Source organism: Lacerta agilis, chromosome 1 (assembly GCF_009819535.1).
Source record: "Lacerta agilis isolate rLacAgi1 chromosome 1, rLacAgi1.pri, whole genome shotgun sequence".
Taxonomy (NCBI): Eukaryota; Metazoa; Chordata; class Lepidosauria; order Squamata; family Lacertidae; genus Lacerta; species Lacerta agilis.
The window spans coordinates 10394329-10420135 of NC_046312.1; the positions used below are offsets into that span (position 1 = coordinate 10394329).

At 42.7% G+C, this 25807-nt stretch overlaps 1 protein-coding gene across 3 annotated transcripts in view; it reads left to right on the forward strand.

Moving 5' to 3' along the window:
* BRF1 (BRF1 RNA polymerase III transcription initiation factor subunit) overlaps nucleotides 1-25807 on the forward strand; it is a 141226-nt gene that overhangs the window by 95575 nt on the left and 19844 nt on the right. For all 3 annotated transcript variants that reach the window (XM_033137606.1, XM_033137529.1, XM_033137687.1), the window contains 4 exons: nucleotides 2503-2629; nucleotides 9077-9116; nucleotides 9210-9302; nucleotides 11503-11754. In XM_033137606.1, coding sequence (XP_032993497.1) covers nucleotides 2503-2629; nucleotides 9077-9116; nucleotides 9210-9302; nucleotides 11503-11754 — 512 coding nt within the window. The remainder of the gene's footprint in view (nucleotides 1-2502; nucleotides 2630-9076; nucleotides 9117-9209; nucleotides 9303-11502; nucleotides 11755-25807) is intronic.

Below are 25807 nucleotides of genomic sequence, written 5' to 3' on the forward strand. Positions count from 1 at the left end.
TTCAGGAAGTGGAAAAAGGGGTGGAGTCTCCTTCTTTGGAGGTCTTTAAGCAGAGGCTTGACAGCCACCTGTCAGGAATGTTTTTATGGTGTTTCCTGCTTGGCAGGGGGTTGGAGTGCATGGCCCTTGTGGTCTCTTCCAACTCTAGGATTCTATGATTCTACATTGAAAAACCTCACCTGAAGATTCAAGGTGAAGCTTGTGATGTCTGTAATGCCTTCTTGGAGAACAGTTGGTACTTGAATTCCTGCAGGATAGGTCCTTGTGGCATGAGAGATGGTTCATCCACTAGGCATAGCTATTTCCATTTTGTGGCGTACGGTTGCTATTTCCCCCCAGCATGAGGAGTGCTTGCAATGCAGGTGCTAAGAGCAGAAGCCAGGAAGTCCCTGCTTCAAGCTTCACATTCGCCTGGAGCTCATCAAGTAGGGGTTGCAAAGTGATTGTCCTTTCAGCTCCAGCTTCCTGCCACCAGCAATATGGGGCTGATAATATTGGCCTGCCTCACAAGATTACTGCAAGAGTATATGAAGTGCTTAGAACACTTAAAATGTGCTATAAGAATGCAAAGTGTTATTAAGTACGTAGTGTTCATCACACTTGAAGTGAGGAGAGGGAGGAGAAATGCTTCTCAAAGCAGCATGGTTATTCCTAGGCCAGAGCTGATCATTTCTCGTACTCTATTGATTTGAAAGTATTGCATAAATTTTCCCCACATTTTTGTGTTTGTGTGTGTGCTAAAAAAAAACCACAACACCCAAAATGTCACCGCCTGAGCTTTGCATGTGTAACATAACATTGCACATTTGTTCCCAAATATCTCAAGTTAAAGGATCTCAGGTTACAGGCTTGGAAGGGACCTCTGCTTTTGACTCTGTAGGCCTTGCTGTCAGTACAGGGCTGGATGACTAATTTTTTTTCTTTCTTAAATTAATGATTTTTTTTTATTAGAATGGGGTTTGATACCACTGAACATTTGGTTACAAAACAGATAAGAGGAATGTAACAGTACTGTGCTATATAGTCCAATTCCTGTGGAAGCTTAGCATTTGAACACCGATCAGTTTTTTATATAGCAAAATCATAACACAGTGGAAATATTGCATTCTCTCTAATGAACCATCATGATGATTTTTTTTAAAAAGGCATATGTAATATGTAGGTAGCTACTTCTTTTCTTTCAAACACGAGTTAGGTGAATTCCATCCTCACTGTGCTTTCTAGCTATGATACAAACGTACTGAAGTACCATTTCACTCAAATAGATTGCCACCTAGTACAAACTATGCCATGCCTGCATCAGGGGGCCAGCTACATGGCAGTGCCCTTGTCTAAATCAGGCATCGCCTTCACAAACAGACCACGCCTACGCCCAGGAAAAGCGAATACACAATAAAACTGTATGTGGTCACAGCATTAATTAGGCATTTTAACATCCATCCTTTTTAACATTTCTTTCTGAGTAGCAAGGTGAATCAGAATCAGGTTTTTTTTTGCCATAGTGCTAAAGATTGAAGTATTTCATAGCAATTGGTGAGCACAAGAAAATCAAAGAAATACATGGCAGTAACCAGGGCTGTAATCAGCTAATCACATGTGAGAGATTTAATCCCCACCCCTTTTCTAAATATATTATATTGTGAAACATATTTTAATTCTCTATTAAAACTTAACCCATGACATCATGGAGGCATGGATGACTTAAACCTGATTGCAATATAGGGGCTGTCATGAATACTTATAATAATATTGATTTATTACATTTTTTTAAGATGAACATAAAGCTTGTTCCTGCATTTTAATTTGACTACTGTTAATGACGTAGTAGCATCTTCTATTTTTGTGGAAGAAGGCTTTCTCTGAGGTCTGACCCAGTCATTTATGGAATGTTCATTGTATGTACCGGTAGCAATTTTAAAAATAATTTAAAGAGTTTGTATAAGTGGTTTTGTTGCTTTTGGAGCTTGCATTTTTTTGTATTTTATCTCATTTTTATTTTGTTATACAGTGCTTTGATAGCTTCAGGCTGTGCAGCAGTTTATAAATTAGTCAAGTTAATGATAATTATAAAGATCTATAAAGGTCAATTATAAAGGGAATTAAATGCAGGAATTTCCTTGTGACTTCACTGTTTATAACCCCACTATCCATGGGCATATATGTTCCTGCAACTCGCGATAACACTTCATACATCTGATTAAAGCTCTTGCCCTATTTAATTGTTAGTCTAAAGGTGCCACAATGTTCTTTCTTATTTTTGCTGCAACAGATTAATATGACTGTCCCTCTGGAATTGCATTTCAATGGGTATTTTATGTTGGAAAAATGATTATAGGCCTTGCTTGTGGGTCATTAAAGACGAGTTATTTGAAATTGTTTTGGCTGAGCTCTTTACTTAGTTTTGTTTTGAATTGGGGAACATCTTTGACATCTTTTTATGTTGGTCTGCTGTGAAATTCACGGAGAGAAAACCCGTGTTAACCTTTTCATGTGTGCTTTTAGACTTACAGAGTTTGAAGACACACCTGCAAGTCAGCTAACAATAGATGAGTTCATGACAATTGATTTGGAAGAGGAATGTGACCCTCCTTCATTTACAGCTGGTCAACGAAAGATAAAGATTCAGCAGGTGAATGTTTTTGTACGCATAGTTCTGCCTTGCTTTGTGGCTGGAAAGGCAGTGTCTATAGAATTCTATTCTGCTTTATTCCTCCATCTGGAAGCCAAGAGCGATGAAAAAAGAACCACATGAAAGTGCACATAATACCAGCAAGATCATATAATAGTGAGGTCAGCTCCAACACGTCAGCAAAACCTGATGTGTAAAAATAATTCTCAAAAACAATCAGGATCAGGATCTACTTAGACCCATCCATGTGTCATGAAAAAGAAAATAATAATAATATCTGTTTCATCATTCTTCTAAATGTGTGAACTTTCCAAAGCTCCAGCACAAAGAAGACCCTGCCCTAAGCCCTTTCAGATTTTACTTTCAGCGCAGAGCAAAGCATTGCCAACTGATACGTGTGAAATTTCATTGATAGGTGTCAGCTTGAGCTATTGTTGATTTTGTTGATTGATTGATTGATTGATTGATTGATTATTCATACGTTTTGCAGCAGGCTTCCTCAACCTCGGCCCTCCAGATATTCTGAGACTACAATTCCCATCATCCCTGACCACTGGTCCTGCTAGCTAGGGATCATGGGAATTGTAGGCCTATACGACTCCTATACAACCTTGCAGGTGGCAAGGTTTCTAAACTCTGTCATATCTCAAAAAAGGCGCTGTGGCCAACTACACGACCACTAATACTTTTGTTTTAAAACTTGTATTTGTGCTGTGGTTTGTTTCCCTATGACTCCAGGGTCTATGGTTTGCTGTAAGTTTATGTCATATATTCCATATTTTATGTTTTTATGGGCTTATAGCCGCAATAAATTTGAATTTGAATTTGAATTAGGCCAAAAACATCGGGAGGGCCGAGGTTGAGGAAGCCTGTTTTACAGTATACCTTCTGCATCTTTTACATTTTTTTCATCTTACAGCATTTCATTCAGACTTCCCAATCTAACCCTCTAGAGAAAACCTTCGTTATGCTGCATCTCCATTAGTTTCTTTACTCCCATCTTTTCCTTAGTTTCTATTGCTACTGCTCATAAAATTGTTCCCAGTTGCAAATTGATTCTAACATCATCTCTTTTTAAGTATTCTCGAAGATATTCCCACTCGCCCCTTGTTTTCCTTTCATCCCAGTCCCTTATTTTGGCTGCCATACTTGCTAATCACACGAACTCTGAGTTTTTGTACAGCCATTGATCTTTTGTTGGTATGGAGCTATTGTTGATTTTAATGCTTGCTTCTTTTGGGTGGGTGACAGGAGATCATGGGGATGGGGTGGGTGTGATAATTTTCCACATTGTATTGTCACACCCCCCCCCCCCCCCGTTTCCAAATTTCAGAGGTGAGTGATGGTCCTTCCACAGCCAAAGTGGTACCATTTGCACATGAGGGAGGAGGTATTGACAGGCACAGAAGAACCCCCAAGGCTCGCAAAAGTATAAAAAATCATTAGAAAAAGAAAAGTAAGGGGAGAACTTCCCCAAACAGACCAGTGAGGTCGGTGTACCCAGGGGACATGGAATGCTGACTGTTAGGGTGGGGGACAGAAAGCTGGGTGGGGGAGGAAATGGATTGAGTATTGGTGAAGACAAGATTGACTGGAGCAGTAAACAGGATCATTTTGTTGCAGGCCCAGCTTGTTATTCTATATTGTCTTTTGCTCCTAGAAGAATACTTATCTATTGTTAAGTACCAACACTGTAGGTTGATTCTATTCTGGGCAATGCGATGTTGGCTTGTGTAGCCTTCAGTTCGTTTGTAGCACAATTTGTCTTCTGTTTCCACTGGTACCCTAATATTACATGAGCCATACTTGTTGCTGATACAGAACTTGAAAGTTACCATCTTGCAAACAAATGCACTATCCCAACCACTCATTTTTAAATGACACAGAGCAGTGGTTGTTCCTCCAAGCAGTTGGTCCTCTGAGCTGCTCACTCAGAAAGAGGTTTTACTTTACCTTAAACCAGGGGTGCCCAAACCTTTTTCAAAGAGGGCCAGATCTGATGAAGTGAACATCCATGAGGGCCGACCAAAGTTGTTGAGCTTTTTTTTTGGCATTTTACTCCAGGAAATAAACCGCCACAGGGGCTGGATTAAACAGGCCAATGGGCTGGATTAGGCCAGGCCCCCGAAACAGACTTTGGACATGCCTACCTTAAACCAATTAGAGGTTGAGGCCACTGCAGTGCATGGGAATAGCTTCATTTCAGATATTATTGAAAGCTCCCCCGTTCACCTCAATTTATCTGGTGAGAATTGCATGTTTGCTGAAAGCCACCCTGCCTGCCAGTTACCCTCTGAACAAGTTCTCATCCTGGTGACTGATGCTGCCAGATGTACATTTCAGATGTCTGAAACTGGTGATGAGGACTTGGGCAAGCAAGTCCAGGCTGAAAATTCAGATTCCTAGGAAACAGCCTCGGATGTTTTATTTCCTTGGATTTTTTTTTTAGTTTGGCCCAGAAACATACCCACCAACATGTCCAAAAAGGCAGACTCAGCTGAGCTACTCAGTATTTTTTTATATTATTTTTTTCTGTATTAGCTGTGGGCATTGGCAGGGACGGGCTAGTATTTGACAGGCCCAAGTGTGCCAAGAGAAAAATGAGTCAAGTCTGCTACTGGACACACACACACACCCCTTTCAACAACTGCCCAAGAGGCATTCATTACACCGTCTAACACACATTCTGGAAAGCTGTTGAATGACCTGAGTGGTGGTGATTCACTTTTCATATTGATAAAATTACTAAAAAAAAAAAACCCAAACACCTTCCCCAATGCACTGATAGCTCAATTTCTAACAGCTCTTCACTTGATCATATTACGTATTATTTATTCAGAACCATCAATTTGTAGGGACCAGATGGGCTGGTGGCCTGACTGAGCAGAGCGCTTAGGTTCTTACGCCTAGAGGGGGCAGCGAGGGTGAGTGGGTGGAACCGTTTGAGAGCAAGGCTTGCCCAGTCTTGTGTTTGGGCAGCAGAGGAGCAGCAAAGTTTGAAGAAGGAAGGTCACAGGCAAGGGGTATAGTGGGAAGTGAGAGCCGAAAGATGGGTCAAGTTCTCAGAGATTTTTAAAGGATGCACTGGATGTGGGAGGGACTGAGAAAGGCTGAGCTGTAGCCAGGGAACGCTCAGAGAGAAGATAGTTGAAGAAGTGAATATCTGCCAGCCCTGCACCAGCTTTTGAGTTCAGTGCCTGCCTTTGCTTGGGAAATTCTGCTGGGCACGAGGGTTCGCTCCTTTTGCAGAGCCGTCGCAGTTGCTTTCAACATAATTCCTGGCAGGTTACCTGCTGTGCACAAGTTCTCCCCATCAGCTCACCACCCAGTGCAGCGACAAATTCATTCTGACTTACAAGATTTAAAATCTTTCACACGATACAGCTAAGCTTATTTTGTTGCCTGTGCATTGCTTCTCTTCTGTATGCCACTCTCATTCTTCCACTCCAATTAACCAAGGCCACAGCTGGAAAGGTATTTGCTTGTTAATTGGATCCCCCCCCTCACCAAAAAACACACCCTTTTCAAGTTCTGCTCCCACTGGAAATGCCATGGGGTGGGGGAGGAATACAACGTTACATCGAATTCTGTGTTTCAACTGGTCCATTTTAAAATAAGCACTGCTATTAATTATGATTAAATTGCATTGGAATTGCTCCAAAATGTTGCTTGCCAAGACATGCAGAGTGTCACTAGAATCTGCTCCTGCGCTGATTGTCCTGAAATATCTATCACTAATTTTGCATAGAAATTATTATCACTGCGGGGAGGACGGGGAGGATACGCATACACCACCACCTCCTCAGTGTTGTCTTTAAATCCCCTTTCTCCAAAAGGTTTTCTAGAGACATTTTCAAAAAGTTTTTATCCCCACCAGATCTTTGCTGAAACTTAACATAGCCTTCTGAAACTACAACTAATCCAGAATGCGGCAGCTAGACTGGTGACAGGGAGCGGCCGCCGAGATCACATAACACCGGTCTTGAAAGACCTACATTGGCTCCCAGTATGTTTCCGAGCACAATTCAAAGTGTTGGTGCTGACCTTTAAAGCCCTAAACGGTCTCGGCCCAGTATACCTGAAGGAGCATCTCCACCCCCATCGTTCTGCCCTGTCCAGTGCCGAGGGCCTTCTGGTGGTTCCCTCGCTGCGAGAAGCCAACTTACAGGGAACCAGGCAGGGGGCCTTCTCGGTAGTGTTCCGTCCTGTGGAACACCCTCCCACCAGATGTCAAAGAGAAAAACAACTACCAGACTTTTAGAAGACATCTAAAGGCAGTGCTGTTTAGGGAAGCTTTTAATGTTTGACAGACTATTGTATTTTAATATTTTGTTGGAAGTAGCCCAGAGTGGCTGGGGAAACCCAGCCAGATGCGGGGTATAAATAAATTATTATTATTATTATTATTACCTTTTGTACTAATTTGAATGAGTTTTCTGTTTGTGGCTTCTGTATAAGATTTTGCACATTGTTCTCTCAATTTTTGGATTACAAATAGAAGATTTAGAACGTGGAATGGTCTGGTAGATTTCCGTGCGCCATTTTTGTGCTGCTTACTGTATACCGGTCTACCTTGTGAAGTCAGCTTTTGACCGCTGGTACAAGAACACAGCTACTAAAAGGATGAGCAGGCCAGAGCATCTTTCTTACAGGGAATGAATAAGGATGTTACAGATTATAGTTGAGAAAACAGTGGATTTAAGTGGGGTGGGGTGGGGGGTTAATGGTGGTTTATAAAATTACCAAATTGCGTGGTGTAATTAGACAGGGAGGGATTGTTCACTTTCAGAGTACTAGATGTTGTCACCCAATGAAATCGACTGCCTTAACACTGCTCAGCCCGGGCAAGAGAGGTTCTTGTTTATGAGGAGAGCAGTTTCCTATTCTATAGCAATCAGGCACCTTGTGCATGTGCGTGCGCACATTTGAGTCAGCAGTGGGAAAATCTGCATACTCAGATTGCAGAGACAAAATTGACTATCCCATTAAATATAAAGCCCTATAAATGCCATGCATTGAATGTAGTCTTTTGAGAAATAGCCAGTTTGTGATGGCTATAAATGTAGTTGGTGTCCCTCTCCCTGTGACATTTATGGCAGCCACAGACAGTAAAATGCAGGGCTAATCCATTGCAATTTCCCTGTTGGTACATGAGAGCCATTATGTCTTTACTCTGCAAAATGAGTACTCTCTGCACTCCCTTATTTTTGATGATGATGTTTATTTTAATTATCTGATGCTTTAGGAAGCACCAGACAGACCTCTTTCTTGGGCAGTTGCAACCAGTCTACAAGTTGTCAGAAGTTGCCTTGAACTAGGTCAGAGTATTTGTCCATCTAGCCCAATGTTGTATGCTTTCACTGGCAGCAGCTTTCTAATGTCTTAGAGTGAGGACTTGCCCATCTCCTGCTACATCATCAGCTTCATTGAACATGGTAGGAACTGAACCTGGGATCTTCTGCATGCAACGTATGTGCCCCCACCATTGAGCCAATGTGTGTAGTTGGCCATGTGAAGTTACTTGATCTGCACTGGATATGGCCCACCAAACTGTCAAGGTCCCTTCCTTTTAGCATTTGGGTATAATTGAAGTACTCATTTGTTTAATCATTGGTCATTATTACAAATAAAGTGAATGGTGTATTAGAGAATCTGCATGCAAGGCATGTTCTTTGCCGCTTAGAGATTGAGCCCCCTATAATTTTTAAGAGCTGGTTCATGTGTTTCTGTATCTAAAGATTATGACTTGAACCTCTTGAAAATGACATGCAAGTCATTAACGAGACAGTGAAGTGGCCAGATTCAAATCCTCACTCAGCCATGAAAATGGGTGGATGACCTTGGGCAACTAACTTTCTCTGTCTCCTAAATTGCTTTCTAGATTGATTATGAGCCCATCTTACCCTGCTGTGAATTCAGAATATCCACCTATCCTGTCATCAAATCTGTGTACTTAATTATGGATTTCAGCCCCCCCCCATACATATCAAAGGGCTTATTTTGAGAAACCTAGCATCCTAGCATTTATGAATGTCAGGTATACTGCCAAACTTTTTTAATGCCCAGTGGGATTTTGTTGCATTTGCTTTTGGTTGCAAGCTTCAGAGCGAATAAAGTAAACCAAATAATACAACAAATACCTTTTGTAAGTTTTTATTTGATTATTGGATTGAGGCATGGATCTAGTGGAGAGTTTCAAGCAGTATTTTAAATCTAGTTTCCAGTCCTTTTCGTTTGTTGTGTCCTAGATCATGGGACTCCCTTGTGCATTGTAAACCCTAGATGCAATCCATACCTGTTTAGCTCATGCACAACTGTTGATTTTGAACATTGTCAGGCCTGCTGCAGAATATATCTTTTACAGGATATAGTTATTGGTGCTTGTAAATCTTCCTAACGTACGTTTTGGTTCTGTTGCTCATTTGTCTTCCTCTCTCCTTTCTCCAGCTTGAGAAGGAGCTGTCTAAAAAGCTTGAAGAGTTAGAAGGTACGGGCTGGGCTGCATTTCATTTCATTCAATAGTCTTATTTATGCCACGTTGTGTTTGTGCACTGGTGACAATTATTTGTATGTACCGCAGGTGAAATAACAAGCTACCAAGATGAAATAGAGATTGAGTTAGAAAATAGCAGACCAAAAGCAAAAGGAGTTTATGCAAATTTCAGTAAAGATGGTAAGTCTCTTTAAAATCCCTTAATCAGGAGTATGTTAAATGTGAGAGTGATTTTACAGTAGTTTTGAATTTGGGTACATAAGTGCATCCATTTGGAATATAGAGAAAAATGAAGTATTTCATTTGTAAGCTAGGAATGACGCAGGAAGAGTTGGATTTTGTAACAGAATTGGGGAGTGTGTGATACCTCTTTCAGTGTTGTTATCCCTAACTGGATGAATTGAGAGTTTTGAATTGCATTTTAAAAATTATTGGTAGAGAAATCAAGTAGCTTCCAGGGAAAAGAAAATAGCAGGCATTGGTGTGGGTATTGGTGAATGTCTTCCCAGCTGATATGTCTCCTCAACTGCCGAACTGTGTAAGTACGTATGGGATATAAATAGCTTCATTTCCCTTCCCAACCTTTTGTGAGCTCCCAGTCACCAGAAATGCATTAAACATGGACATACAGGAAAGTAGTAAAATATATGATGGTGCCCATCTGTGTTGGACTCATTGATTTAAAAATAAAACATAATTGAAGACTGCGGAATAATCCATCTCTATCTTGACATTTCATTGTTGAGATAATTTCATTGGTTACATTGGCATCTGTATGAGGGAGCTTTTAATCAAGAGATTGTGGTCTTCCAATTCTTAAGGAGTGGGATTTCTGAAGGCTGGAAGCTGTGAAGGCAACCTCTCTTGTGCCAGTAGCCCAACTTTGAAGCACTGTGAGCAGGCCTGACAGCCAGCCGCTAATTGGGGAAACTGATCCTCTGGTAGTCTCGGCAAAGTCTGTTGGTGGGCAGGTGCTCATAGCTGGAGTTGGACCTAGGAATGATGGAGGGGTGCTGGGCAGATGCTTCCTCTCGCTTTGGTGTTCATCAGTATGCGGATGATACCCAGCTCTACCTCTCTTTCAAATCAGAACCAGTGAAGGCCGTGAAGGTCCTGTGTGAGTGCCTGGAGGCGGTTGGAGGATGGATGGCGGCTAACAGATTGAGGTTGAATCCTGACAAGACAGAAGTACTGTTCTTGGGGGACAGGAGGAGGGCAGGTGTGGAGGATTCCCTGGTCCTGAATGGGGTAACTGTGCCCCTGAAGGACCAGGTGCGCAGCCTGGGAGTCATTTTGGACTCACAGCTGTCCATGGAAGCACAGGTTAATTCTGTATCCAGGGCAGCTGTCTACCAGCTCCACCTGGTACGCAGGCTGAGACCCTACCTGCCCGCGGACTGTCTCACCAAAGTGGTGCATGCTCTGGTTATCTCCCGCTTGGACTACTGCAATGCGCTCTATGTGGGGCTGCCTTTGAAGGTGACCCGGAAACTGCAATTAATCCAAAATGCGGCAGCTAGACTGGTGACTGGGAGTGGCCGCCGAGACCACATAACACCGGTCCTGAGAGATCTGCATTGGCTCCCAGTACGTTTCCGAGCACAATTCAAAGTGTTGGTGCTGACCTTTAAAGCCCTAAACGGCCTCGGTCCTGTATACCTGAAGGAGCGTCTCCACCCCCATCATTCAGCCCGGACACTGAGATCCAGCGCCGAGGGCCTTCTGTCTGTTCCCTCACTGCGAGAAGCAAAACTACAGGGAACCAGGCAGAGGGCCTTCTCGGTAGTGGCGCCCGCCCTGTGGAACGCCCTCCCATCACAGGTCAGGGAAATAAACAACTACCTGACATTCAGAAAAAACCTGAAGGCAGCCCTTTTTAGGGAAGTTTTTAATGTTTGATATTGTTGTATTTGGTTTCTGTTGGAAGCCGCCCAGAGTGGCTGGGGAAATCCAGCCAGATGGGCGGGGTACAAATAATAAATATTATTATTATTATTATTATTGATGGCTTCAACAAAATTTTGGCAATTGCCCCCTTTACAATGTTGCTTCGTTACTGAAACGCCACAGTTAAAACTGCAAAATATTGAATTAATTCACAATGGCATTGGTTTTGCTCACAAAGCAGTCTCTGCACCAACCACCACATCTTTAGAGGACATGTTTACAGCTCTGTTCACACCTTCAATATGCATTCACTGAGCGGAGGGGAGTGTGGCTCTGATGTTTGTTTATTGGCAAGGACGAGTAATAAACTCATGCTAGAAAGAAATAGGGATTGTGAGAGATTCTTAGGAGTCTAGGGAAGCCTGCTAGCAGCATATAGCACACATCTGTTTTAACAGTTTTGATGAAATTATTTGATCCTCTCCCTTTAAAGACTGCATGGAAGACAATGCCTCGAGTATATTTGGAGAAGAGGAGGGAGAAGACGAAGAACTGGAAGCAGCTGCGAATCATTTAAACAAGGACTTTTACAGTGAACTTCTGGATAAAGACAGGTCAAAGGAAAAAGAGTCTCCTCTGAGGCCACCTGCCCTGGAGTCCCTGCTTGGCCCTCTCCCTACAGCTGCCAGCCTTGGGATAACGGAATCTATAAAAGAATGCATATTGACTAAGGATCGAGACCACAGTAAGTACGACCTGAGTTAGACATATGAACTGAGTTGCGAAGCACAAGAGGCTCTGGTTGTTCACTGTGGAATTTCACTTTTGTACCAAATTGGAGCTTGCTACTCTGTGATGAGGACTGGTGGCGGGCTTTTGTCAGTGTTTGCTGCAGCAGCCCAGTGGCCATAGGGGCTGAGAGCTTCAAAACAGAGTGAGAGAACAATTAGGTGGCACCTGGAGAAAAGCACATATAGGTGATGCTGTGGCTTAATTAGTTTTGTAATAAGGTGATCATGCCATGGGCTATCTTTTCATTGTGCAGTTTTACTGCCAGTATTATGTTTTAACTTTTCTTGGAAGTATATTTGGAGCTAATGGCTTACATACTGACATATGCTGTCCGTATAATGAATATTATACGGACAACATATGCTCATACGTAAACCATTCATGTTCCTTCCTTCCCTGTGAATTTTTAAACCTCTAGACTGAAGAGATTTACCTTGTATTTTCCTTAATATCTTTTGTGTTTCGCCTTGACTTTCATATATATCCTTTTGCACTCTAAAGATTCGTGGCTATGGGCGTGAATGCTCTTGGAATGTTTTTAGGATCTCATATTGTCTTGGGATCAGTTTCTGCTCATGTGATGTGTTCTATATGTCATTAAATTTACCCTGGTTTTAACCATCCTCTGCCAGGGATTGTCAGCAAGTCATTATCCCAGCCTTCTTCAACCTTGAGCCCCTAGATGTTGTTGGCCTACAACTTCCATCATTCCTAAGCACTGGTTAAGCTGGCTGAGGCTGATGAGAATTAGAGTCCAATGACATCTGGGTCTGGGGATCCAAGGTTGACAAATTCTGCATTATACAGAGGCTCACCCAGCCTTGTATAGTGGCACCAAGATACTATTGGGTGATATTCAACTAAATAGTTGCACTGGTGCAACGATTAGCACTAGTGCAATGGGATTTCCCCCCTCTTCTTCCTCCATGTGTGCCCTGTGCTGCTCCAGAGGGTTGGGAGAAACCCCAGAACATATTTAAGGTGGGAGAAGGGAGAAACATTCTGTTGCACAAGGATCAAACTTGGCTTCAAAATGTCTTCTATAGGCTTCCTGGAAGCATGTGGTTGGTCACTGTGGAAAACAGGATGCTGGACAATGTCTGTAATTTGACCAACTATATTGGTACAGTAGCAGCCTTCAGATACAGAAAGTACTTCTTGCTAAATGAAGAGTGGGATGTGATTACAAAGCTGCTTCTCGGTTCATTTTTCAGAGCCAATATCTGTTCTTTTTCTGTTCCTCTGACCATCCATTCCACTGCTATGTCTTACTCACTTTGCATCATTGCAAGCTTCCGCCAGCTTTTTACACCTGCCTTTAATCCTCACCTCAGATTCACTTCGTGACCTTCAGGAATCCACAAAATTTAGATCTCAGGCAGTGCCAAATATATGGTAAATGGTAGTAGCAGTGTGCAATCAATTTTGTCTCATGCAGTATGTTTTCTCTAAGGAACATGGTAAGAAGGTTCAGATCATTATTGTGCTTCCATCTGTTTACTTGAACATGTGCAGTTGTTTGCTTAAAAACTGCTTGCTTCGAGGTAAATCGTGCTTCTTTCCAGCAATGCCCCTGATCCCCACTACTCCATTCTTCACTCTTATTGAGGCATGGACTCCATTTTATACTTCTTAGCATCACTTGTCAAAATTCTTTAATATGTGGCCTCTTAGGCATGTAGTTGCCCTAATGAAAGCCCCTGGAAATGTGCAAATTGCTTTTGCAGTCTGCTCTTAATGTATATTCCATGTACCGTATCATGCTGAAAAGGTCTCTCTAAGTGGGCGATGATAAATCTCGGTCAGAGCAAACCCTTCAAGTCGAACCTTCTGTGTACAGTTCATAAATCTGGCAGTCTTTATAGACTATTGTATCTGTGATTGAGCCTTCATTATGCTGTTAATGAGATGTGAAAATCTCGCTGCAGCCGGCTTGATAAAGTTGGAGCCTCCCCTTCAGCCCCCTCCCCCAGATGCTCCATATACAATTTCCAGTATCTGAATTCTTTGCTATGGATTGTCTTCAATTTATATGATTTTGACCCAAACCCTGGCAGAAGAAAACAATTTTGTTGCTTAACAATCTGTTGACTGCACATAAAAAGTATGCTCTTTTGAATGGTGATAGGCTCAAGTGCCACACAGCAAGACCTGCTCTTTTGACTGAAGAAATCTTTCATCTGAGTTAGCAGCATATGCTAATGAAAACATGCCCAGTGCTTTGGGGTTTCTAGGATTTGGTTGAGACTGATTGCAAAGGAAAATTTGCAGCCTGTGCGAACCCAAAGGTGACTTCAGATGTTCATTGAAACCGGAAGAGTAGAAGTTATGCTTCCAGTTTAATTAATTTAAAAAGCTTGTGGAGTCGGGAGTCGCTGGGTGACTTGTTCTATATGAGATCTCACCGCCCTTAGAATGGAAAGTTCTTAGCTTTTGGGTCCTTGACCTAGAACTGCTGTTTAATAGGCAGGTAACAACTGCCTTTATCCATTTGCAACCTCCCCTAGAAGAGGTGCAGTAGCTCAGTGGTAGAGCCCCTGTTGTGCATGCAAAAATCCCCAATGTCTCCCAGAAGGACTGAGAAGGACCTGGGGAGCTGCTGCTGATCATTGTAGGTGATACTGAGCCTGATTGACCAACAGTCTGATTCAGTCGATGTTAACTTCCTTTGCTCCTACCATGAAGATTTTGCCTCCGACTTTTGTCCCTTGTTAACTTCTGGATTAGATTGCTGTCATGCACCATCTGTGTGGGCATCCTTGAAGACTGCTCTGGAACTGCACCCGGCCAGAATGTCAGGCTCCTGTTTGGGTCTGGCCTCTTCTTATTCAGCTATGTTGCTCATGTGTTGGGTTCTGAGCATAAATCAAAGCAGTAAGACCTGGGAGACCAGGTTTCAGATCCCTACTCTGCCTTGAAGCTCACTGGGTGACTTTGGCCCAGTCATTACTCCTCAGTCTAACCTTCCTCACAGGGTTGTTGTGAGGGCTTGAGGTCCTTGGAGTAATGGTGGGGTTTGTTTATTTAAAGCATTTTTATCTTGCTTTTTACCCCCCCAAAATCCCAGTGCAACTTACAAATACCAGCAATAAGACAAAGATAGTAGTAGTAGTAGTAGTAGTAGTAGTGATGATGATGATGATGATGTCATCTGTTGGCAAGAGGGGCTAGCATCGTGTTGGTAATGACACCCAGCCTCCAGAACTCACTTTAAGGCTCGCTCCCCTGACTATTTCAGTGTCATCTTCCAGGAAACTAGTAAAAAAAAAAGCTGTTTATGAGAACAGACACTGCTTATGAGAACTTTTTCCCTTTCAAAAAATGCCTGAAGTAGGAAATTGATTTCAGAGTGGTTTTATGACTTGGTTATATATTTGGATTTATTTTTAAGTGTTGCTCTGATGGCATTTCATGTATATTGTACTGTGTCTTATGCTTTACAAGCTATTAAGAAAGTGTTTTTGGGACGTGGAGTAGAAATTTGAGTTAATAATTAATCCTAATTATAAACATGATGCAATTATTTATCCGTGCCATCTTTTTTTTTCAAACTGCTGGATTTGGGTTTCAGGACCTAGTAGGTTTGCATGCGATAAACATCAGCCGTGTACTTTTATTAAGGACGCAGCTGTGTTTTTTGTTTTGGCAGGGATCTTCTAGTGAACATCATGATTGATGATGTCACTCATTAACTTGGCAGGGTTGCATCCACTTTTGGCAGACTTGGGCATGTTTGAACGTGGTGTTGCTGTGTCAACAAAAGTTGTTTTATACCAAGCATTCTCTCCTTATAGGCCTTTATGTGGAACAAATTCACATACTGCCTACCGACCGATGACATGAAGCAACAGCATTGCTTCCTTCTGTTCTTCTTGGGGCAAAGTTTCAGGTGCTGAGCCTGCCATTTAGCATACAAAGGAACTTTGTCCTCTCCTCCTCTTTTGACTTCTTTTTGGATGTTGAGCTGTGTGTGTGTGTATTGATGACTGCCGTCTTCTTTCTCCCTTCTGTATGCACCAGCCTCTGAAATTCATATTTCATTTTGATGGGGTGCTCTATCATCATACAGGAGAGGTGCCTTCAGGGTCATGATCAAGGAGATGGAGGTAGAAAGTACTTGAACCCATAAGTGGTGAGGGGGCAAAGGGAAAAAGACCACCGAATCACTGGATGGATTGCATCCTTTGTCTGCATCTGAGCTCATTGCAGTCAATTATTTGGATGAGTAGTCACTGGGAGCTAGTAAAAAGAATGGCTCCTTTGCCCATTTCTCTCTCTGTTTCATTTAACCTAGAAACTTCTTATTATAATAACCGGTGATCATATTGATCTTGCTTATTACAGAAGCATTATAGAAGATGACAACTTAGCGATCAAATGGAGTTTTCATTGGATTCAAGTGGAAATGAAACCCATTAGAGAAGTGTTATTTAAGCAGTTATCATTGCGTTGACTGAAATGTCAAACTAGTAGCCCTCCAAGACTGTATCCAACACAGAGAAGACTCATCACCACATTTTCAGTTGTGGATGAAGATTTATTAATCTGTGCTAAAGAGCCATAGACCTTGCCCTTGGCAGGAGGTGATACAAGGAAACACCGAATTCTGCTGGGGTTAACTGCTTTGAAGACAGAATGACAAATGATCAATAAATAAACAGAGTGATGAGGTACCTTGGGTATGTTTTACTGGGTTTACATTTTGCCCTAGATGACCTCTCTTTATTACTTTGACCTCATTGGATCCACCAGGAAGAGGATGCAAAAGTCTGCTAGTGAGGCCTCCATCTTATTATTAGTTGTATTGATAGTGCCATTATCTTAATGCTTTTTTTAAAACAACAACAACACCCTAAACCATAGAGGGAGAAGACAAATTATGGGTCACACGAAAGATCTAATGTAAAGTCTTGGAAAACCAGCCTTTTGTGCGTCAAATTTTGTCTCCTGATCCCACAAGCCTGCCACCTTCAACCGTGGAATCTGCTTTTGGCCCTTTGGATGTTGGCAATGAATATAAAGAAACAAATAATAAATAGCAGGTTATTTGCCCTATTTGTATTTGTCTCTTGAGCCCAACTGCTTGATAGAGAGATGTTAGACAAAATGAGGGTCTCTTCCTGACGGAGCACTTGTTCCATGCTTAAATTTGTCCTATTAGAATGAAGGGGTTGTAAATATGATTAACCTTGGTTGCGCCCTGCCTTCATGAATTTCACAGGTGATGAAAGATTTGGTCCTAGGGGGCTTTGTTGTGGGAACTCCTGTTGTGCGAAGGTGCTATGATGAGTCAAAATGGCAAGCAAGTGATACGTGGCAGGTTACTTTTCCTGTTTAGTGTGTTGGCATTTGAGGAGTGAATTTTGTGGGGTTTTGCACCGTGAAGGTATTTTAAACAGATGTTTTATCACTTTAGCATGTTCTTCAACTCATGCTCCAATCCTTGTAGCTTTGTTGGATGTTTGTAGTTGGTGATTTTTATTTTTTTAGTTACAATAATGTGCAGTTACAATAATGTGCACCCACCAACCCCACTCACACAGGAAACCAAAGATCACCACAGCCAACCACAAATGAACAATCACACCCTACGCCAACCCTGACCTCTCTCACCGTCAAAGAAACACAAGCGAACAACAGAGAACCTGCACAATCAGCGCTGACACCAAACCATACATATATTAAGGAAAACAGAAACATCGTCACCCCACCTCACCCATCCCACCCACCTCTTTCCCCCTTGTCTCCCTAATGTCTCAGCAACCAAAACTGATTTGTAAAAATGTTACATGGAAAAAATACGAGAGAGACATTGCACACACTTTTGTAAATCAAGAAATTCTTTAAAAAAAAATTAAATGTTCAGTTTCAAAGGGGGAAACAGCATCAGGGAAGGACTCCCCTCTGCCAGATCACTTCCCCATATTTTTTTACCCCGACCTCCTGAAACCTATGGATTACCTGAATTGTTTCTCTTGCAAAAGTGAAAGCAACTTGGGATGACTGATTTGGGGGCTGGAAAATGTTAAAAGTCCATTTTCTTTGCACAAGCCTCTCCCACCAAACTTAAACCTCGGTGGTTTAATATTTGTAAAACTAAAGGCTGTAAGAGGAATCACAAAATCATGTGTATTTCTGTCCTAAGTCTTGTATAGTTTAAGAACAGTCTAAAACCTGATGAATTCATCTAAAATTCAGATGAATTGCAAGTTAAAGCTGAAATTCCATATAACAGAACACACAAAATTCTCAATAGAGCGTGTCTAACAGTTCCCTGTGCTACAGAATAACTGCATATTGGCTCAATAATCATAACGCTTACCAGAATAAGAAGTGTGTTTGTGTGTGGATAAATTTACTGTCGGTAGTGAAAGCTGTAGGTAGTCCTTCAAACAGAAGAGGTCAAATCAATGACCTCAGAAAGTTATTTATTTGCTTCTACTGTAATGTATAATGTGCTTAAGTAATCAGTTGTCTGCCTTCTCAACCCGGCTGAGATGCAGTGATGGCTAACTGATGTAAATAAGGGAATAACCCCTGAAAAACAAACAAAGGATGTGAATACATAGAGATCCCATTAAGGAGCAGAAATAAGGAACAGCTGTCTTGAGATGTGTTGGGTGAGTCTTGTGGCGTGGTCATGGGAGATATCCTTAAGGGTACAAAATAGGCTTTGAAAGAGAAAATATCGCTACAGTGATTGGTAAAATAAGAAGCATTTCCTAGTGCACTGTATTCTTTTGTATAAATGCTATAGGCCATTCTTTTCACAGAAGGGAGAGAGGGCAAAAGGAGGTTGATATACAAGATCAGTTACAAGGGAACAACGTATAGGGTGTGATATGTTTACCTTGAATTTATGATCGAAGGGGGGAAAGGCTGCCAATGCCCAGGAAGCACAGCACTGATGCACAAACTCGCAAGCATCCCTGGGGAGCTTTCTTGCCTCTTCTGTCAGGAGGGGGTAATGGGGAATCCATTTGCATTCCTAGAGCCTTCCCCCATCCCATAGAAGAGGACAGGTGAGTGAGGACAGATGACCATTTGTCAAGGGGTAGTTTACCACAATATGTGTATAAGTACTCTGTAAGCTTTTATGGTTTTCCCAATAGTAATGTATGGAAGTGAGAGCTGGACCATAAAGAAGACTGATCGCCGAAGAATTGATGCTTTTGAATTATGGTGCTGGAGGAGACTCTTGAGAGTCCCATGGACTGCAAAAAAATCAAACTTATCCATCCTTAAAGAAATCAGCCCCGAGTGCTCACTGAAAGGACAGATCCTGAAGTTGAGGCTCCAGTACTTTGGCCACCTCATGAGAAGACTCCCTGGGAAAGACCCTGATGTTGGGAAAGATGGAGGGCACAAGGAGAAGGGGACGACAGAGGATGAGATGGTTGGACAGTGTTCTCGAAGCGACTGGCATGAGTTTGGCCAAACTGCGGGAGGCAGTGAAGGATAGGCGTGCCTGGCGTGCTCTGGTCCATGGGGTTACGAAGAGTCGGACACGACTGAACAACAACAACAACAACAACAACAACAACAACAACAACAACGGCTATTTCCCTAGATCTCTAGTCAGGTGTACTCCTTGAGTTGCCATATTTAGCCCTCTGGCTGAAAAAGGTCTCCCACCCCAAGGTTATTATACCACTGAAGGGTCTTGGATGACATAAGAGAGTTTGGCTAAGGGGTGGTTAGGTAAAATGTGGGAGGATTCCATTATATATTGATAATTAGTAGTCTCATTGCGTATACTAGTGAAGGTTTTTTCTTCTCCAAGGAACGATATTCTTGCACTTAATTTTTAAGTCACAGTGGAAGAGGCTAACGCTCCTTAAGCCACAGCTAAGGTTTTACTGAGATTTTATGCAAAGTAGGGTGAAAAAGCCTTGCAATCTGTATTTTGCTTTGCTAAATGTTGTGCAGTAAATCTTTAGAGGGCAATTGGGTTTTTCCATGTAATTTCAAACGTAAGACATTTGTTAGCTTTTATAGCAGCAACATTTTTAATTCCTCCCTTGTTGCACCATCGCCTTAAACTCCATTAGTTGCTCTAGTTAACTATATAGACACCTGAAGGCAGCCCTGTTGACATCTGAAGGCAGCCCTGTTTTGGGAAGCTTGTGTAATGTTTGCTTTTATTTTATATTTTGTATTTTTGTTCGTAGCTGCTCGGAGTGGATGAGGCAACCCAGTCAGATGGGTGGGGTGTAAGAAATAAAATTATTAGTAGTAGTAGTATTGTTGTTATTAGCTCTCCCAGTGTTCAATTTCGACTTCATACATTCGCCCATGTCTATACTTCTCTCTCTCTTACCCCCACCCCTGTATCTATGGGTGAAAAGGTATTGGTGGCTGACATACTGGTCGAAGTAAATAAGATATAATTAGGCAATTAATGAGGTCAACTTATTCTTAAGGACAGAAATTGACACCCTTACTCCATATCATTTTTTAAAAATGTCATGAATCTTCCCCCGAGCATTATTATGGGCTTATCCAAATGAATCCAAATAAGTTAAGTCTCAGCATATAAAGTGCAGCCTCGTGCTTTAAGGTGAGTACATATTTCCCCCTGCTATCAGAACGTTTAGTTTTGTGCATACAGAAAGCAGGTACAACTCACCAAAAGCACTGCAGGTATGGGGGAAAAGCAGCCTATCTTGAAACAGTCCGTGCACAAAGATTGCTCCCCTCCTCCCAATGCACATGCACAGTGACTATTAAAATGCCTGGGAAGAGAGGAAATATAGGTAACGACTGCTTGAGGCATGTCCAGTATGCGTGCGACTACGCACACACGCATTGTGCCAAACCTGGAAGTGCCCCAAAAACCTAACAAAAAGGGGGGGAAGAGGCAGGGTGGCCTTACGTGGGCCCTGCCGACCTGTATGTGGGTCTGCAATGAAACCCCTGCACAAATTGGTCATTATGTCAATCCCCGCTCCCTTCATTCCTCCCCCAGCTACCCTTCTATGGCACTATCTTGGGTTGCTGGAGCCAGAGAGGAAAATGAGATCTGGAACTGACATGCCCTAAACTCAAGAGTTCCCCACTCAGGTTGACTGGAATTGGGTAGTCGATGTTATGCCTATTGCCCAAAGTATCAGGAAAGTACTGAAAGGAAAGGATATTTCTAACACAAGAAGAGTTGGATCAGACCAGAGGCTCATCTAGTCCACCACCTTGTTCTCATGGTGGCCAATCAGATGCCCATGGGAAGACCGCAAGCACAACCCGAGCGCAACATCTCTCTCCCTGTCCATGTGCAATTCCCAGAAACTGGCATTCAGGGCATACTGTCTCCTGCAGTAGAGGTAGAACATAGTCATTATGACTGGTAGCCTTATCCTCCAAGAATTAATCTAATTTGTCTGTGTGCAGGACCTCTCAGTGTGGGGTGGAGCCTTACCCCACTGCTCTGTTCCATCAGTTTTTGTGCTCTTAATGCTGCTAGGCTGCATCAACATTTGATTTCATTGAGGGAGGTGCAGATGGAAGGAACTGTTAACATGTTTTTATCAGGTGCTTCTTGGAACTACGCAAATTATGTAACCTGTTAGTTTGGGCAATGTAAGCGAAATCTATAAATTCAGTATGCCATCCCCATTACCTTTTTTTTGCCGTTTTAGCCCAAGCCATAATTGAAATGCAGAAAGCTAGCACTTCACTGGCACCAAATTGCTAATTTCTCATGCTAGTTAGTTTATTCTCTCTGCAGCTGTCCCTGCTGCTTCTCACTCTCTCTCTCTCCACCCCCCCTTCTTTCCACCACATTAAAGTTGCTTGTCTATTTCGGTCTCATGCTCGCCTCATAAAGCAGAATGTACTCTTGAAACGATTCTCCTTAAATGAATAGCCTCGATCATCCAGAATCTACCTATTGGCATTTTAAAATGAGACCTCTTCTTTAGAAAAAGCCCCACCAAAAACCAAAATCAAACACAAAGAGAAACCTTACAAGGGTAAATGTGGCTCAATTAGCATAGCTGTTATGAGAGAAATTGTGCATTAAAATACAGATGTAGTTTCCTGTTGTATTTTGGAGTCTGCGGCTGTTGACCTAGCTAGGCAGTTGCCGCAGACTTATGGCGTGTGCACCCCAGAGCTTTTCTCTCTCGCTCTTTGTCAAACGTGGCTCTTGTGGAGTTCAGGATGGAAAAAAGACACGGGGAGGAAGCCACAGTATGAAAGCTTCCAGGTTAAGCTTGCTTGCTAGCCCGAGCAACGAGGATTTCTAGCTGATCTGGAAGCCTTTATAGTAATCAGGAAGTATCAGCCAACCTGTTCTGACCTGTTGATGTAAAGAGGAGGCACTTTTGGCTGGTTTCCTCACCATTCTTGCCTTTTGGAAAGAACTAGAACTATGGAGTGATTTCAGTACTGATTCCCCACTTAACACTCCCCCTTTCATAGAATCGTAGATTTGGAAGGAACCCAAGGGTCATCTAGTCCAACTCCCTGCATTGCAGGCATCACTGCTGAAGCATCCATGAAAGATGGCCATCCAACCTCTGCTTAAAAACCTCCAAGGAAGGAGAGTCCACAACTTCCCAAGGGAAACTGTTCCACTGTCAACACTTTGGTTCAAGAATTCTTACAGCCTTCCAGCGTGATTCTTTCACCCAGCTGACATGCTTGGTTGCTTTTCAAAACTGGGTTGGCCATATGCTTCTGGCATTCAACATATCCATTCCACCAGGTCTCCGATCCTCTTACAAGAATGCTCTGTGTGTGTGTGTGTGTGTGTGCGGTTTGCCACAAGAACGGTGCTTGATGGATTGTGTCCCCGATCATGTGTCCCCTGCACTCATGCTTCCTTGTAGTACAGCCAAACCACTAACTACGTAAGCAATCCAATTTTTTTTACTCCATTTCTAGGCACTGACTTGATAAGATCAGTTTCGTCTTGATATGTTTAGATTGCAAATATGTGTTGCAAATGGCCACAGCGACCTTCTAGCACCTCTCTTATTACAAGGCAAGTTTCCTTCCAGTTAAAATAAAAAAAATAAAAAAATGGCAGAACTTAAGAGGGCAACCTACTGATTTAGTAACAAAAGGAAAGGGCAAATTGGGGCATTTTCAGAATCATGATGCCATATGGGCAATAATTCCCACAGTTAAATAATCCAGAGGAAGGTGAAGCTAGCAAAAAGTCAAGCTTTGTTTCAAACATATCAGGAAGAACCCCACATTCTCTTATATCCTGTTTTAAAAACTGTGATCACACAAATAAATAAGAGAGGGCTCCTGCACAGTTACCATGAATGAATTCAGATTGTCGGGAGTGGGGAGGGGGAAAATATTAATTTACAACTCTGTCCTCCGCATAATAACTGTGGTAAAAGTTTGTTGCTGAGTTAATGGAAGTAACAGCACTCCTTCACACATTCTGCTGGGGAAATCTCGCTTCTCTGGAGTGCTACACAGCTGTAATGCTCACCAAGTTTCAAAACTGCTTATTTATTCTTGAATTATTATTTTTCACTACCGTTTGTACCCTGCCTTTTTAGCAGCCTGCTGTGCAGCTGTGGCTGAGAAACTGTGCTTTGGGAACTCTTCCTCTGAGGAGCGGTAGTGTAACCCAGTGGTTAGTTTGTTGGACACGGATTAGAGAGTCCTAAATTTTGGTAAGACCTTTACCTAAACGCTGGTGTTGCTTCTCCGAAATACTTTCACAGACCAAAGCAGCAACACTCATCTACCAGCTTCAGTATTCCCATCTAGTTTCCTTTTGACCAAGCAAAGCCTCCCACCCACGAGAACTGCACTCCAGTCTGTTTCACCCCAACCCGCTGCACCCCACTCTTCTGTACCCCCCACGTTCCATGACAACTGAACTGATAAATTAAGTGGGGCGGGGGAAGAGGTCGAAGCAACAGGAAACGGCCCATCCCACCAGTTTCATGTCGGTGTTAAATAGCTCAGAGGACAAAATGCCCCGCAGAACTTGGCGCAGCACAGTTGCCACGAAGAAGAGCAGAAGTACACAACTTCCACCTTTCTCAGTGAAGAGGGATTATTTGTCCCTTTACAACACAACCTGTTAGGGCTGCAGAAGGGTGGATTTATGGGAGCCAAACACAAGCGTGTGATTGTATGCGTTTGGCGCGAGTGTCGTGGAGCTTCTCCCCATTCCGCCCCCTCTGTCGGTGGTGAAGTCGGCTTCTGCCGTCGCAGCCGTGCCCTTCGGTTATGTGGGGCGAAGTCTGAGCGTCTGAGAAATATTTCCAGGATTAAACCTTTCCTTGTGCAGAGATTCTGAGCTGTGCTTTTGTGGCCTCACAAATAGATCCTTGTAATGCTTTTATGAGTTTGGCAATCGCAGGCTGTTTTATTTTTGGCTCAGCTGCGTTCCCTCCCCCTCTCCCTTCCTGCCCAAGCCTGGCCCTGCTGTACTGGCTACCTGTCAAGTTTTGGTTTGCTTGTAAGATGCTTGTGCATTGACTTATAAAGCCTTTTTGGAACAAAGGCCAACTTCTCCTCCGAGTCATTAATTTCCCGGCTCTCTTTGCCAGCAGAGGTCAGTTGACTCGGTCCTGCTTTATTTCGTCTGTGCCTAAATGCATCACTGTCGGACTCGGTTTTTTGTGACAGCTTTTGGTTAGTCTATCCTTTGCAGTGACTTTTGAGGCCCACCTCGCTTGGCCCGCCTGAATACACTGGCGCTCGTATGCTGGGGGTCTGTATGTTACAAAGGCTTAGTGTTTACGCTGGAAGGAAATATTTCCTTCCAATAAGCTATCTAGCAACCTGGGAAGTAATGGATATATAGCATTTCTAAGCTTTTAAAAACAAGTACAGCATGTCCTTGTTTTACAACTGAGCCCTCGGTTGTTCTTAGGAAAATAATTGGAAATGCTCCTTCTGTACCGCTTTTATTTCTGTCTGTCCTGCACAGTTGAGAAACTGAGCAGCTTTTGACATGTGGGGGACCCCTGTAAGGAACAGGAAGTCCTCTTTGTCTCCTTTCCACACCTCTACCTGTGTACCTTCTGCCACACAGCCCATTCCCTGTCTTTTGGTATCCCTCTTCTTCTCCCTGGGAGTCATGTGTCCAGAATATACAGAAGGGCAATAAAGTTTTTTCCACTTTGAGATTCCATTTGTTTTTGTTGCTGAAAGCCTATTTTGTTTGGTGTTTTGTTTGTTTCATTATGGCCCTCGTGTTTTTTTTTGATGCTCCTTCCTTCCTTCCTTCCTTCCTAACATTTTTGTTGCTATCAGTGATAGCGGGGGCAGCAGAGTCAACATCAATGGCCATCATTTGCTTTTCTCAGTGCATCGTTTTGGAGCTTTTTGTGGGGTGAAATGGTTGCCACCTTTAAAAAATGCCCCAAAGGACCTCTCCAAACAGAGTGAATGGGTGGTAAAATTTCAAACACTGTTTAACGGAAGCAAGTGTCAAGTGATGCCTGTTAGGACAGAAGTAATCTTAACTACACATATATGCTGATGGGGTCTGAACTGGTGGTGACCGACCAGGACAGCTCAATAAAGATGTTGCTTTCTTATGGCTTGTCTATAGCACTTACCGGTAGCTACTACAACTCTCCCCATGCTCTCCCCCCCCCCAAGGGTTCAAGAAAGAGCACGTTCACTCTTGCAAACGTGCACCTGGAACCTGGAGAGCAATTGGTAGGGGCGGGGGGTGGGCAGGTTCAAATGGGGATCTGGCTACAGATGCTAATGATTGATTGATTGATTCAAGAGAAAAAAGCCAGTAAGAAGTTCCCAGCAAGATGCAAGTTAGAAGACATGAAAGTATCCACAGTGGTTTGTGTAGTTAAATCTTTCTGATTTGTTGCCGTGGTAGAATTGTACCAATTTGCTGCTTAGGATGCCAGTAGTGTGCCCACGGGGACAGTCTTAATTTTTATAATTGCGTGTGTGTGTGGTGGTGGGGACTTTCTAGTTCCCTCATACACATGCAGAGACACACACACACATTTCAAGATAAAATGGGTACATGACAGAAGATATAATAGCTGGGCTGAATC